The sequence below is a fragment of the Maniola hyperantus genome, chromosome 22 (assembly GCF_902806685.2).
Source record: "Maniola hyperantus chromosome 22, iAphHyp1.2, whole genome shotgun sequence".
Taxonomy (NCBI): Eukaryota; Metazoa; Arthropoda; class Insecta; order Lepidoptera; family Nymphalidae; genus Maniola; species Maniola hyperantus.
In genome coordinates, this window is record NC_048557.2 from 2763368 (window position 1) to 2780450 (window position 17083).

At 40.4% G+C, this 17083-nt stretch overlaps 2 protein-coding genes across 10 annotated transcripts in view; one reads left to right on the forward strand and one right to left on the reverse strand.

Moving 5' to 3' along the window:
- The window catches only part of LOC117992689 (uncharacterized), a 342159-nt gene extending 335544 nt beyond the window's left edge, over positions 1 to 6615 (forward strand). The window contains exon 2 of the mRNA XM_034980398.2: positions 35 to 6615. Within this exon, the coding sequence (XP_034836289.1) occupies positions 913 to 6615 (5703 nt within the window). The 5' untranslated portion in view covers positions 35 to 912. The remainder of the gene's footprint in view (positions 1 to 34) is intronic.
- The window catches only part of brat (brain tumor), a 545260-nt gene that overhangs the window by 96520 nt on the left and 431657 nt on the right, over positions 1 to 17083 (reverse strand). The window contains exon 1 of one of the 9 annotated variants that reach the window (XM_069506195.1): positions 8492 to 8697. The exons of the other annotated variants lie outside the window; for them this stretch is intronic. Coding sequence (XP_069362296.1) covers positions 8492 to 8514 — 23 coding nt within the window. The 5' untranslated portion in view covers positions 8515 to 8697. Of the gene's footprint in view, positions 1 to 8491; positions 8698 to 17083 lie in introns of those variants that run through there. 9 annotated transcript variants of the gene reach the window in all.

Consider the following 17083-nt stretch of genomic DNA (forward strand, 5'->3'; position numbering starts at 1 on the left):
GTAATTTGACATTTGAAGGAAAAAGACAAAACAGAGTATATGTTAGCGACTAGTTTTAAAGTATTGAGTTTATTCCGAACACGACGTACCTATGCGTAGATTAAAATCCCACGGTTCGTCATTTGGTAAAAAAAGGGTGCGTTTCAAGTAGGTACGGTTAAAATTATTGACTCTTAGCGACCACTACCTGCTTGACTAAATGAATTATTGTGTTACTCTTAGAATTTGGACTTAAAGTAGTGTAGAATTATTTATGTTTTAGGCGAGACTAGAGGCCAATTGAGAACAAAAACAAAGTTATGAATTTATGTTAGCTTGTAGTTTTTGTGTTGTAAATCAACCTATTTTATGGGTAAAACTAAGTGTTAACTAAGAGTGTTCTAAAACAGTGTGTATATTGGCGTGGGAATATTCAACTCGCTTCAATATTTTTCTGTATAAATACCACTCGTTGAGCGAAATAAAGTTAGTCAGTCTAGAGCACTGGTACACGTAATAAGTCTTTTATTTTAATACAACCATCCAGTATCCATTCTTCGTCACGACAAGTACCTACGCTAGGTCTACCTGTCGCGGTAGAGGTGCACGACCGGGGTGCACAGGACGGGACGCCAACCAGCCCATAATATTAGCGAGTCAGCAAGCCAAACGAACGCCTGTTCGCTCACTTGCTGTAACGAACCAACGAACCAACGAACCAACTAAGGGACAGGGTGCAAAATAATTACCTGCCCCCACTCACTCGCGCCCCGTCAACTAAGTGGGACAAGTTCCCAGGCGTTGTTACGCACGTGTTTACAAGCGACGCGCCGCAACAAATGGTCCTTCGAGCCGGATCCCCTGACGACGGATTCCTAGAACTGTAAGTTGAAGATTTTTGAAGGCTGAAGCTACGAACCTGGACCTAGAGACATGCCTCTCACCAGGTCCCAGAAAGAGAAGGATGTGCCCCTACGCGCAGACTCAAGTGCATCACAGCATGCTGAACAGGCGAGCGAGCGCACCAGATCCGAGGGGTCCGCATCAGTAGCGAACTCAGAAGCTACAGCATCGAATGTTTCTTCAAGAACTTCAACCATGGAATCTTCAGGAACCACTGCGACAGAATCTACCGTAACCATGAAGACGAGGCCTGCAGAAACCGGTGCTCGACTCAAGCAACTGAAGAAGACTGAGCAGAAGAACCAGAACAGCACCCTGGCGACAGCAATACCAGGTGGTTCCACTCGTGCATCAGTCAAGTCAGTTCGAACGACGAGTTCTGCTGCCAGATTACGCGACTTAGAAGCAAGAGAAGAACTGGCGCGTTTAGAATTGCAGCGCGCTGAAGCAGCAGCTAATCTGGCCAGAATCAGACTCGAGAAGCAAAGAATTGAAGATTCAGCTTCAGAAGACGATCTGGATGAGGAACAAGAAGATAGGGCTTCGCATGTTCAGAACTGGATCCAGACGTCACCTTTGGAAGATGTGAAAGACATCATTCCAGAACAACATCTACAAGGAAACCCAGGGATCGTGAAGACCGAACAGCCTCTGATGTCTACGACCCAGGTCCAAACTTTAGCAGGTGCTATACGACAAGCATTTGACAGCCACAAGATGGAAGTCATGCAACCACCACTACCATCTCATCATCAAGCTAATCAAGATCTGCCTTATTATGATGGAACCAGCTCCGAATGGGTAGCCTTCAGAGTAGTCTATGATGATACATCAAAATCTTTCACACCGACGCAGAACATGTCTAGACTCCGAAAAGCCATAAAAGGAGCGGCAAGAAATACTTTCAAGAGCCTTCTGTATTCAGATGCCACTCCAGAACAAGTTATGGAAGCACTTCAGCGTCGCTATGGAAGACCAGACTCACTCGTTATGGAAGAACTAGATAGAATAAAGGCTCTCCCTAAGATTGCAGCGACACCGAAAGATATTTGTGCCTTTGCCAGCGATATACACAACTGCATCTCAGCCATTCAGGGACTTCAGAAACCTCAGTACTTGTGTTCTCCAGTAATGGTGAGAGAAATAGTTGAAAAGTTACCAACATATCTGAAGTTTCGCTGGTACGAATACGCTGATGCCCATGAAAATCAAGAACCCGCAGATCTTGTGTTGATGGCACAGTTCTTGAACAAGCAAGCAGATACATGTGGAGCCTACGCACCATCAGATAAGAAGAAACAGCCACGTGGACGAGAAGCAACTCACGCAACCATAGAGGAAGAAGAAGATGAACTTCAGCCAACAAAGAAAGAGGTCAAAATAGAAAAGAAATGGAATTGTGTAAATTGTCAAGGCGATCATTATCTGACAGAGTGCCAACGCTTCCTCAAGATGTCTGTTGAAGAAAGATGGGCGTTAGTAGTCAAACAACGCATCTGTTTCAAGTGCCTGATGGGCAGGCACAGAAAATCAAAGTGCAGAAAGCCTCCTTGCAAATCATGCAAGCGATGGCATCACTTCCTGCTTCACTCAGAGAATAGAAGCTCAGAACAGACGAGTGGAGCTACAAACTCAGCACGTGAATTCGAGAGGGAAAATGCTGAACAGGCCATGACAATGAGTTTAACGTTCCCAGTCCACGCAGTGAGAACAACCAGGGCTTATCTGAAGATAATTCCGGTAGAAGTGTTTGGACCAAAAGGATCCCAGAAGATATTAGCACTTTTGGATGAAGGTTCAACGGTATCCCTTCTTGATTCACGTATAGCTAAGAATATTGGAGCAAAGGGAACTGAAGAAGAATTGGTGCTAGAAACAGTCGGAGGAAAATTGATACGCAAAAAGGACTCTGAGAAGCTCAATTTAATAATACGAGGAGTCCACCAAGAAGAAAAGAAAAACCTCGATCGTATTCGCACTATCGATGAACTGAATCTCGCTCCACAGTTCCTGGATAAAGAAAGAATAGAAGAATATCCACACCTGAAAGAGATAACAAGCGTTCTTTATTATGAGTTTGAGCCACCTCGGTTACTCATAGGACAAGACAACTGGGAGCTGATCGTATCTCAAGAAATTAAGAGAGGAAAACCCGGTCAACCAGTTGCTTCACTGACGGAACTCGGGTGGGTTCTTCATGGTTTTGACAACAAAATCAGAAAGCCAGTGCACTTCTTGAATAAATGTTTTCACGTAAACATGGTCGAAGATAAAATGCACGATTTGATAAAAGAACACTTCGCCATCGAATCCTTGGGAGTGCAACCAAGAAGACCAACGACAGACTCAGATGGAAAAGCTCTCGCCATATTAGAAAAAACCTGTAGAAGGCGAGAAGATGGACGCTTTGAAGTTGGATTGCTGTGGAAAAATGAAGATGATCAAATGCCAGAAAGTTACAAATCAGCAGAGAAAAGACTGTTCACCATAGAAAAGAAAATGGATAAAGATCTTCGCTTAAAAGATGAATATATCAAGCAAGTTCAGCATCTGCTTGATGAAGACTACGCAGAAAAGGCGCCAAACAAACAAGACTCAAAAAGAAAATGGTACCTTCCACACTTCTCTGTCATACATCCATTAAAGAAGAAAGTAAGAATTGTCTTTGACGCTGCAGCTAAGTCCCAAGGTAGAAGTTTAAACGACGCTCTTTTATCAGGACCAGATCTTCTGCAATCTCTCTTCGGGGTGTTAACAAGATTCCGTCAAGGTCCAACGGCAGTGGCAGCAGACATTAAAGAAATGTTCCTGCAGATAAAAATTAGACCTGAAGACAGGGACAGTTTAAGATTTTTATGGCGAGAAGGTCATCGAGACACTCCACCGAAGGAATATAGGATGAACACCGTCATATTCGGCGCGACTTCGTCACCAAGCACAGCTATCTTTGTGAAGAACAGAAACGCCGAAGACTTCAAAGAACGTTATCCAGATGCAGCAACAGCTATCGTACGTAATCATTACATGGATGATTATCTTCATAGCTTTCACTCCGAACAAGCACTTGTGAAAGTTGCGCAAGAAATAGATTTCATCCACAGAAAAGCAGGATTCGTACTGAGAGGATGGGCATCAAACAAGCCAAGTCTTCTTCGGCAAATCACAAAAGAAAATGTTGACAAAACTGAAATAGAGCTTGGAGAAAAAGAAGAGAAAACTTTAGGCTTACGGTGGTTTACCAAAGAAGACAGCATCGGGTTTCGCACCAGCCTGCGGAACACGCCCCAAGAAGTGCTGCAAGAAAAAAGAATTCCAACGAAAAGAGAAGTCACCAGTGCAGTTATGAGCACCTTTGATCCATTAGGGCTGGCATCACCAGTTTTAATACAAGGAAAAAAGCTTTTGCAAAATATATGGAGAAGTGGGATTGGCTGGGATGAGCAAATAGAAAAACAAGATCAAGAAACATGGAAGTCATATGTAAAGAACTTGGAATTATTGAAAAACCTCCATGTCCCGAGATGCATCGCTCCGCATACCACTGAGGGGGAGCTGCATATCTTTACTGACGCGAGTGAAACTGCGTACGCGGCAGCAGCGTACTGGCGTACAGAGAACGAAGATGGCTCATTTCACGTCAATCTTATTGCTGGTAAAGCTAGAGTAACACCGCTAAAGCCAGTCTCTATACCACGACTGGAGTTGCAAGCTGCACTGCTGGGAAGTCGACTAGCTGAATCACTTACGCAGGAGTTAGACCTGACAATCAAAAGAAAAACATACTGGACAGACTCTAGTGTTGTTCTGTCATGGATCAAGTCGGATCCCAGACACTTCAAGACATTTGTGGCACATAGACTTGCAGAAATCGAAGATGTCACGCAACCACATGAATGGAGATGGGTCTCCACTTCAAATAATCCAGCGGATGACGGCACGCGTGATGTACCTGAAAACTTTGCAAAGAGTCACAGATGGTTTACAGGCCCTGAGTTTTTGAAACAGAAAGAGAAATTCTGGCCTGAGAAGAGAACGTTCAAGAAGGAAAAAACTGGAGAAGAGAAAGAGAAAAACATCACAGCAAGCCTAAATGACAACAGTATCTACGCAGCCCCAGATCTAGAAAGGTTTTCTAGCTGGACACGACTATGGAGAACCATGGCGAGAGTACTGCAGTTCATAGCACTATGCAAGACAAAAGAACAAGTTAATATCTCCAGGCGTCTTGAGAAAAAAGATCCTTCCTGGAAAAAGACTAAGAGCTCAGAAAGGAAAAAGACTCAAAACAGACATTTGTGCAATGAAAAAACTTACAACAGACAATTTATTCCTATAGGAGCAGAACTGTTAGAACAAGCTGAAGTGTTACTACTGAAAAGAAGCCAAACTGAAAGTTTCAAAGAGGATATTGGCTACATAGAACGAACAAAGAAGTTACCGAATAGCAGCAAGTTAAAGAAACTTGACTTAGAAGTAAACAACGGCCTTCTACGCTTGAAAGGTAGAATCAACGCAATCCAAGGAGTGGCAGAGGACTACAAAAGACCTATCGTGCTGGACAGCAAGAACAAAATTACGAAGTTGATTATAGAAAATTATCATAAAAGGTTCAATCACGGTAATCATGCCACAGTGATGAACGAACTGCGTCAACGCTTTTTGATACTGGGATTAAGGTCAGCAGTTCGCTCTACGTTACACCACTGTCAGTGGTGTAAAACATATCGATCTAAGCCTCAAGAATTACCAATGGGAGATCTGCCACCAGAGAGACTTAAATATGGAGCGCTGCCATTCACCTGCACTGCGGTGGATTATTTTGGCCCCATGTTGGTGACAGTGGGGCGACGACATGAGAAAAGATGGGGAGCACTCTTCACGTGTTTAACTACAAGAGCGGTACATATTGAGTTAGTTCCATCCTTAGCCACAAACTCGATGATAATGGCATTAAGAAGATTTGCTGCTCGCAGAAGAATGCCCAAGGTTTTATACAGTGACAATGGCACAAATTTTGTCAGGGCAAACAAAGAACTGAAACATGCCATTGAAGAAATGAAAAGAGAAAATCTAGTTACAGAAGCAGAAGAACTAGGCGTGCAATGGAAGTTTATACCACCAGGTGCGCCAAACATGGGAGGTGCATGGGAGAGACTCGTGCGATCCATCAAGACCGCGCTGAGTGTCACGCTGAAAGGGAAGATACCCCGAGAAGAAACGCTGCATACTCTCCTGCTCGAGGCGGAACATATTGTCAACTCCCGTCCGTTAACGAATGCAGCTGACAACCCCGAAGAAGAAGCGTTAACTCCGAATCACTTTTTAATTGGCAGATCAAATGGTGCGGCGAGAATTGGAGCCTTCACAGAAAAAAATCTAGTGGGCCAGGAGACCTGGAAAACGGCACAGCAGTTAACCGAGCACTTCTGGAAGAGATGGCTACAGGAGTACTTACCTACCTTGCTACCTCGCAAAATAGATGGAAGATCTAATTCAACGAATTTGAGCGTGGGAGACATCGTTCTCATCGTAGACTCCTCTCTTCCACGATGCACATGGCCAAGAGGAAGAATACAGACAGTCTACCCAGGCCCTGATGGCAGAACAAGGGTTGCCGACGTTGAAACAAGAGGAGGAGTGCTACGACGACCCAGTTCCAAAATAGTAGTGTTGGTAGCATCGCCAGGTCAGAAGATTGGTGCTACGCACAAGGCGGAGGATGTTAGCGACTAGTTTTAAAGTATTGAGTTTATTCCGAACACGACGTACCTATGCGTAGATTAAAATCCCACGGTTCGTCATTTGGTAAAAAAAGGGTGCGTTTCAAGTAGGTACGGTTAAAATTATTGACTCTTAGCGACCACTACCTGCTTGACTAAATGAATTATTGTGTTACTCTTAGAATTTGGACTTAAAGTAGTGTAGAATTATTTATGTTTTAGGCGAGACTAGAGGCCAATTGAGAACAAAAACAAAGTTATGAATTTATGTTAGCTTGTAGTTTTTGTGTTGTAAATCAACCTATTTTATGGGTAAAACTAAGTGTTAACTAAGAGTGTTCTAAAACAGTGTGTATATTGGCGTGGGAATATTCAACTCGCTTCAATATTTTTCTGTATAAATACCACTCGTTGAGCGAAATAAAGTTAGTCAGTCTAGAGCACTGGTACACGTAATAAGTCTTTTATTTTAATACAACCATCCAGTATCCATTCTTCGTCACGACAAGTACCTACGCTAGGTCTACCTGTCGCGGTAGAGGTGCACGACCGGGGTGCACAGGACGGGACGCCAACCAGCCCATAATATTAGCGAGTCAGCAAGCCAAACGAACGCCTGTTCGCTCACTTGCTGTAACGAACCAACGAACCAACGAACCAACTAAGGGACAGGGTGCAAAATAATTACCTGCCCCCACTCACTCGCGCCCCGTCAACTAAGTGGGACAAGTTCCCAGGCGTTGTTACGCACGTGTTTACAAGCGACGCGCCGCAACAGTATAACTATTTCACCGCTATTCCAGATTTATTTGTTAGAGGGTAACGCTCTAACAAATAAACCTGGAATAGCGGTGGAATAGTTATACTCTGTTTTGTCTTTCTCTGTCATCAGTAATTTGACATTTGAAGGAAAAAGACAAAACAGAGTATAACTATTCCACCGCTATTCCAGGTTTATTTGTTAGAGGGTAACGCTCTAACAAATAAACCTGGAATAGCGGTGGAATAGTTATACTCTATTTTGTCTTTCTCTGTCATCAGTAATTTGACATTTGAAGGAAAAAGACAAAACAGAGTATAACTATTCCACCGCTATTCCAGGTTTATTTGTTAGAGGCTAACGCTCTAACAAATAAACCTGGAATAGCGGTGGAATAGTTATACTCTGTTTTGTCTTTCTCTGTCATCAGTAATTTGACATTTGAAGGAAAAAGACAAAACAGAGTATAACTATTTCACCGCTATTCCAGGTTTATTTGTTAGAGGGAGGGAGGGAGAATGTATTATACTTGTCGTAGTCACAACTTACAACCCGTTTACTAAAAGATTGGACCTGGCGTCGATTAAAAATTTAAAAAAAAAAAAACTCAACAAGTGGCAGACAAAAATTCGTAGTACGCGTATGTAAGTACGTAAGTAAGTTTCAAATAAAGTAAGTTATTTAAGTTTAAGTCAGTTAGTTGTACATAGTAAAAAGTAAGTAACAGGTAATAAGTAGATATAAATAATTTAAGTTAACTTAGCTATCGCATTAGGTTAGCCTGTAATGATAGTTTTAAGTTGTCAAATAAATAAATAAAAAAAATGTTCGCATCTTTGTCACTGATACACGTAGTACGAATTTTTATCGGCCACTTGTTTAGTTTTTAATTTTTAATCGACGCCAGGTCCTTTCTTTTAGTAAATGGGTTATACTTAGGTATGCATATTATTACACAATGACACGAAAATAAGAATTACAAAAGTTAACCTAAATTGATACAATCAATCAGATAACATTAACAAAAGAAATCACAACAAGTTTCATAAAACACGTGTAAGTTTTTAAGAATACAACAACATAAACTTTTTGTTTCAAGCTAAAATATACTTCACAAAAAATAACTCACCAAATATGATCAAATCCGTTCATTAAAAAATAATTTCAAACACCTTACTAAAAACTAAATTAGTACTAAAACTACCTACTTTAGATACCACTAGCGAACGCACTACTAAATAATACTACAAGTATAAAATTTTGGACACAATGACTAGATCAAAAAGAGCACACGAGCACAACCGTCCGCGTCAACGGTCGAATCATAACTGACTGAGGGGGTCAAGTTTTCGAAAAAAAAAAACAGAACTGCAGGCAAAGGCACCCATACGTTACGGCTGAGATGACTACAACAAAAAAGAACCCTAAATATTATCGCTACGAAAACATGTGCTTCCCAAAATTTTGGTCCTGTTTTGTTTTATTTAATTTTTATAAGCCATTTTCTGGAAGCAGTTGTCGGGCAAAATCACGCGTGTCTTATGAGACGGTGATGTCATCGTCTTATAAAATATAAAAGCGGTTACAGCCGTTTTTTTTTCTTTTTGCAATGATTTTCACATTCAAGTTTTCAAGGCGATCCGCCTCCGTTCATTGTACCCAAATTTTATAACGCTGTTAATTCAAATTGCTCGCAAATTTATCGTCATTTTGTTCACCGGTTCTTTTCCCAATAAAATATCTCGATTTTAATGCGTTAAAAATTGTACTCCACATTGATATCGACCTTAATTTTATATAAGCGAATTTTGTTCCTAAATCCGAAATTAAATTTCATGAAGTGTTTTGAACAAGACTATGTACATATGGCATGGCAGAATAAATTAGGCTTTTCCCGAGGTCTCTACTAAAACGGGTTTTAATGGCGGTACGATCTTTCTTCTAAAAATAATTCAATGATTTCACCTACATAATAACTTTGAAGGTTTGAAAAATCAATCAAGATTTTTTGTAGAGCTACTTACTTTTCTATATTTTCCCCGTAAATTCGTATATTGCCATACAATAATTATTCCGGCTTTTACTATAGTATAACTATATATAGTTTATAGCATATATTTATAAAGTATCTAGGTAAATTTACTTCCTAATGACGTAAACGTTTGCTAATTTATATAATCTGTACAAATGTGAAAGCCTAAAGGGACATTGTGTAGTGTATTATACAATAAACTGGTTTGCCTAAGAAACTAAAACAACGACGGAGGGAAAAGTTCAATATCAAAAGTTTAAAATTGTTCTCATTTCTATGTTAATTAACTTGTTTGTTGAAATACTAAAAAGTAAATAATTAGAATTTAATATCAGGGTTTCAACTGTTTTAATTTCTATGAAAATTATTTAGTGAGCGATGTCAAGTTACTGTTGTAGTAAAAATAAAAAGTTTGGGAACCTCAGTCCAGAGTTCAAGTTTTGCAGCTGCCGTTCCCTTCTGTTGCACACATGTGTACTACGTATACAATAGGTCTTTATTTGCGTGTGTGCGTTCATATAGGGTGTTCCAAGGGGGGGTAGGTAATGATTATATTGTTTTTTTCTTTGTACCGAGATAGATTGGTTTATTGGTATTATTATTGGTATAAGTGTGTTGTCGGCCTTTTGAACTATTCTTTGTTCTACTTTTGCCTGTTCGTTTTGATGTTACCCTTGTTGTAATTAGTAGAATATTAAATACCTAACTAGCTTTTTACCTTGGTTTCGTTCGCGTGGATTTAAAAATAAAGTAAAGTAGAGTAAAAGTAAAATAAGTATTTAATTATACACCATAAAAAATATACTAATATACAGTAATGTAATGGAAATAAGTACCTACAACAGGCGACCTTATCGCTAAATGGAAATTGAGCAGTGCATTGATGTCAGTCGACAGTCAGTCAGTTTCTCGTTTTATGTCATAACTAGCTTATGCTCGCGACTTCGTCCGCGTGGACTACACAAATTTCCAACTCCGCTATTTCCTCCCATAAGGGTTGAATTTTCAAAAATCTTTTCTAAGCGGATGCCTATTGCCTACGTCATAATAGCTATCTGCATGCCAAATTTCAGCCGGATCCGCCCAGTAGTTTGAGCGGTGCGTTAGGTTCGTCAGTCAGTCGGTCAGTCAGTCACCTTTTCCTTTTATATATTTAGATATACAGATGGTAATGCATAATACCTAGGTATTGCATAATACCTAAGACGGACGACATCAGGCGAGTCGCAGGGAGCCGTTAGATTCAAGCGGGGCAAGACCGTGGCGTGTGGAAGTCCCTACAAGGGACCTATGTGTGGACGTATCATGATGATGATGATGATTAAGAATGCAAAGTTTGCCAACCGTGTCGAAAGCCACCTGCCATACACTTTCACTATAAATACTTTATGATAATGTAAGACAATTTTGCGGTAACTGCTTATTGTACTATCAATATCTTGGATTAATAAATAAAATACCGATTTCACATATTAAGGTCCATCCATAATATACATAACTAGCTGATGCCCGCGACTTCGTCCGCGTGGAATTAGGTTTTTTACAAATCCCGTGGGAACTCTTTGATTTTCCGGGATAAAAAGTAGCATATGTCACTCTCCAAGTCTTTATCTATACCCATGTAAAAAATTACGTCAATCCGTTGCACCGTTGCGACGTGATTGAGGGACAAACCAACAAACAAACACACATTCGCATTTATAATAAGGGTATCTACTGATTGTACCCATTAAATAGCCTCAATCAACTACCTATATCTTGGTAGTTGGTAGGTAACCTACCAAGGTATAGGTATGTAGTTATAATATATATATATATATATTTTTTCATTAATACATTTTAATTTTTTTTAGTGTGATGTAACCACGAATCCACGGTTTTTGGATTTTATTTCTTTACTTGTGCTATAACACTTATTTATCTACCTGCCAATTTTCATGATTCTAGGTCAACGGGAAGTACCCTATAGGTTTTCTAGGATAGACAGACAGACGGACAGACAGACAGACAACGAAGTGATCCTATAAGGGTTCCTTTTTTCCTTTTGCGGTACGGAACCCTAAAAGGACCCTGAATGGGCTCGAAACTAGTTGGGCTGACGTCGACTAAATACGTGAGTAAAGCCGGTTTCTTGTACACTTATTAATATTTAGATTTTCACTTATTAATAGTTAGATTTCTAAATAAATCTGTATCAGTTTTACGACATTATTTTATAGATTACTTCACGACATTTATTGCAATATATGTACATTAAATACAATCATAATAAATAATAATCAAAAGTCAATGTCACAAGTGTTGCGAAGTGTGTTAGTGTGCCAACACACGGTTACTTGTAATTCTTATCAGCAAACATTATGTGATACAATTACTTAATTCATCAGTAATTCAACAACAGACAAACTTCGTATCATGGACTAAGAGCCAGTGTTCAGTACAATACGCAGAGCAACTTTCAGCTTTTATAAAATAAAGAAGGTCTGGCACCCCCTTCTTCCTCCTTTTTCTACAACCTCACCCTCACCCAGTGGCGTGCACAGGAGTTCAAGCCAGGGTATGCATTTAGGTATGAACTTATTTTACGGCAGGTTATAATGAAAAATAAGCATCGATTAATTACAATGAGGGTGAGCAGTGTGTTTATGCTTCTATGAACTGCACGCCACTGCCCTCACCACCTGAGTGTCTGGTACACTTCGACCGCCCGTTGTACCAGATCCTTCTTTCCACGCACGTGCAAACTGTGGAATCAACTTCCATCGGCGGTGTTCCCACTAGATTACAACATAGGGTTATTCAAGGGGCGGACCAACAAAGTCCTGAAAGTCCGGCAACGCATTGCAGTTCCTCTGGTGCTGCAAATATTCATGGGCGGCCATAATCAATTAACATCAGGTGACACCTGCTTGTTTGCTCTCTATCTTTAAAAATAACATAAAACGCACATAACTCCGAAAAGTTAGAGGTGCGTGCCCGGGATCGAACCCCTGACCTCCGATTAGGAGGCGGACGTCCTAAACGCAAGGCTATCACAGTTTCTTATAGACGTTGGGGTCCGAAGGTACCAGAATGGTGTCCATGCATTCAGGCAGCGCAAAACCGTGGCGTGTACAAGTCCCAACATCTCACCTTAGGAGACCTATGTCTAGCAGTGGACGTCTATTGGTTGATAATGATGATGATGATAATTGATACGTTTCACCGCGCGTTGTGTTTTCCCAAGACTTTAGACGATATAACTCTGCTAATTCATTTATATTTAGGTTTTTGTCGAGTTTTAATTAGGTATTGTTTGTATTATTTATTCAGGTCAGGGAAAGTGGTGATTAGGTGAGCATTATAGGTACATTTGAAAATCCACTGGTCAGCAAGTTACCTACTTTATAAAATGTTAATCAATTGTTAATTTGTGCTGATCAAGTTGGCAGATTATTAAACGATCATCTATTGCTCGAATACTATGTACAATGTATAATTACACGAAATAATATGACAAAATATCACCCTTTCTATTCACAATTTCACAGAAAGGGCTACCTAGTAGCCAAGCAATAATGGTAGGCTGCAGGTACAGGAAATAATTACAAGCCAACCGTGAATAATTTGCGACAATTTTCACCCGCATGTAGTTTCCGCCATTTTTATTATACTTTTATTTTATACCTCACACATGCAACCCTATCCACCCTGCGTGCTATTAAGGTAGGTCGGATGTAATCATTGCAATATAACCTCTATGTCCATACAATTAGATCTATTTATATGCAGTTCATATATAATGCAAAACTTATGCAGTTTATACAAATGTAAAACTTTATAGCTGACTAGATTTTCCCCGCGGCTTCGTCTGCGTAATATTATTTATAGCCTATAGCACGCGGGGATAATGTCAGAGTGAACTAGAGTGAGGGAACTCTCTGTTTGATCCAGAATCGACGATATTATGTCAAATATGAGCCTCAATAGCTCAACAGGTAAAGGAGTGGACTGAAAACCGAAAGGTCGACGGTTCAAACCCCGCCCGTTGCACTATTGTCGTAGCTACTTCTAGCACAAGTTTCACGCTTAGTTGGAGGGGAAAGGGGAATATTACTCATTTAACATGGCAAATATTATTTAAAAAAAAACAGTCTATGTGTGACGTGAAATCACAGAAAACTAAGCTATTTATAGGCTACTTAGCGTCAAAATATGTGGGAACAACACATCTGAAAGGCAGGGTAAGGTAGGTCATATAGAAGCACAAGTACCTCCCTAAAGGAAAAAATCCGAAAACCGGTAAAATGTGTTCAAAAACAAATAATTACTTTACTAAATCACTTATAGATGGCGCTGTCCGTCATCGACTTGCAGTAACGATGCTTGTTGTACGATGGTACGGAACCCTTCGTGTGAGGGGCTGACTCGCACTTGAGCGGTTTATCAGTACCAATATTATAAATGCGAAAGTGTGTTTGTTTGTTGGTTTATTGGTTTGTCCTTCAATCACGTCGCCATGGAGCAACGGATTGACGTGATTTTTTGCATGGGTATAGTTAAAGACCTGGAAAGTAACATAGGCTTTTTATCTTTTTATCCCGGGAAATCAATGAGTTCCCACGGGATTTTTAAATACCTGTTTAGTGCAACTGCACTAAACCAGGGCGTGCAAGCGGTCAGAGGCGCAGGGTGCCAGCCGACACCTGTCTTCGCTTCAAAACGAAAAAAAAAACCGGCCAAGTGCGAGTCAGGCTCGCACACTCAGGGTTCCGTACTACAATCGTATTTTTTCGACATTTTGCACGATAATTCAAAAACTGTGATGCATAAAAATAAATAAAAATCTGTTTTAGAATGCACAGGTAAAGCTCCATCAGGATACCCCACTGATATAGTTATCTTACTTCGAATATTGACAATAATAATTATTAGTTCATGGCCACAATTTTTTTTTGTGTGATCTAACCCTAAATTCACGGTTTTGCAGATTTTTCCCCTAAAGCCAGCTATAAGACCCACCTACCTGCCAAATTTCATGATTCTAGGTCAACGGGAAGTACCCTGTAGGTTTCTTGACAGACCGACAGACAGACAGACAGACAACAATGTGATTCTATAAGGGTTCCGTTTTTCCTTTTGAGGTACGGAACCCTAAAAAGCATTCGCGTTGCATCGGGCGAACACATTGTACACGTCAATCCTGTGTGAGTTGTACATATTTAAAAAAAAACCAGTGCCAGTCATAATTACAGTCTTTTTATAAACACATCACCAATACCTAGATCCCCGTGGTACCTATCACCAAACCATTGAGACCTCGACGACTGCAAAAGATGAACCGCGTAATCCCAACTAACTGGACCATTTGTACCAATATACGCTTAGTGGTCTGTGCTAGGGGAGGGGGGGAGGGGGGGGGGAGGGGAGGAGGGGGTGCGCTAACATCTTAGCACCCCAAACGTCAACCTCACCTGCACGTGGTGCCCCCTGCGAATCAGCGGACGAGGACATGACGACCGAATACAGACCAGAGACGGGCAGCAGCGTCACTGGTGCGAAATAGCCTACAGCCCTGCGCTGACCACCCCGCCTGCCCAGCGTGGTCAGTATGGGCACTACTTCTAATGAGCAGCGCCAAATTGACGCGCTCTTGGAAAGCCCTATATCCAGCAGTGGACGCAAACAGGCTGATGGATTGGATTGGTCTGTGCTGTGGTATGAAATGAGCTGATGGCAGTGATAACTGGAGCCGCGGCAAAGTGCCCACTCAGTATAGCTATAACTGCCATAAGGCACAAAGGTCAATAGCCGTGTCAATGACCGTGCTCCGGGCATGTGACGCGGCATTTTTATATGCGTTGAATCATCTTACGGTTACAGATGATCGACTGTGACAGCGACAAACGATGTTCTTTGTACTTATCTTCAAGCAATCTGCAACAGACTAGCGACCCGCCCCGGCTTCACACGGGTAGCTTATTACAATTTTCGTAGGGATCTCTAATTTTTAACCGACTTCAAAAAAAGGAGGAGGTTCTCAATTCGTCGGAATCTTTTTTTTTTTTTTTTTATGTATGTTCTCCGATTACTCGAAAACGCCTGGACCGATTTTGAAAATTCTTTTTTTGTTTGAAAGGGTATACTTCAAAGTTGGTCCCATTTCAATTTGGTGAAGATCTGATGAACATCTTCGAAGATAGATACTGGAACTCCTCAACGAATAAGAATAAATTGCTCGCGATCAGTGTAATAGCTTAGTAAACAGTAGATTTTTAACCAGTCATAGCATAATTCCATGGGGCCACTAAAAATTGTGAAATAAAAATTTTTTACAAAAAAAATAAAAACCGACTTCGTTACACAAACACTAAAAATTGAAAAATAATTTAATTTATTACCGAATATATTATGTATACAAGAGTTAATATAGTTCCATAATAATATTTTTTGGGGTCGGTGCCAATGAGGTGCCATTGTGGAGTCCCATAAAAATATGAAGTCTATAGACGATTCGCGCAGCTAAAGCTAATTGGCACCGGCACCAAAAAGTATTATTATGGAACTATATTAACTCTTGTATACATAATATATTCGGTAATAAATTAAATTATTTTTCAATTTTTAGTGTTTGTGTAACGAAGTCGGTTTTTATTTTTTTTTGTAAAAAAATTTTTTAGGGTTCCGTACCTCAAAAGGTAAAACGGAACCCTTATAGGATCACTTTGTTGTCTGTCTGTCGGTCTGTCAAGAAACCTACATGGTACTTCCCGTTGACCTAGAATCATAAACATTGGCAAGTAGGTGGGTCTTACAGCTGGCATTAGGGGAAAAATCTGAAAACCGTGAATTTGTGGTTATACATATCACACACACAAAAAAAATGGTCATAAACAGCTAATAATTAGTATTTTCAATTTTCGAAGTAAGATAACTATATCAAGTGTGGTATCATATTATGAAAGGGCTTCATCTATGCAGTATGCATTCTAAAACATATTTTTATTTATTTTTATGCATCATAGTTTTTGAGTTCGTGCAAAATATCGAAAAAATACGACTGTAGTATGGAACCCTCATTGTGCGAGCCTGCCTCGCACTTGGCCGGTTTTTATATTCAAATACAAGTTAGCCAGCCCTTGACAGCAATTTCACCTGGTGGTAAGTGACGATGCAGTATAAGATGGAAGCGGGCCAACCTGGAAGGGGTATGGTAGTTTTTATTAAACCCCTTTGGTTTCTACACGGCATCGTACCAGAACGCTAAATTGCTTGCCGGCAGGGTAACTAGCCACGGCCGAAGTTTCCCACCAGACAAATTGAGACTTGCATAAATCTTCCAACGTAGTAGGGACTAGTCTCAGTTGAGATTGGCTGTCGTGGCCGAAATTCGGTCAACATTATTAGTACAGGTTTTTATAGGCCATTAAACCTTCCTGTGGAGCCAGTTCGCCTCGACATCCTCCGGAATCGATATCTGTGACGCAAGAGTATCGAGTGACGACCATCGATATCGATGCGGTGTAACGCAACACTAAACGGAAGGCCTGTATGTCGCAAATGTTGTTATATCACTATGACTATCACTAGGTATACGAGTATATCACATCAAGTAAATAATAACTTTGTACCAACTTTCGTCGTAACTCGCGATCCCGGTTATCATGACTAACATCTAATAAAAATAATCTTAAAATAGTCGAAATCGTC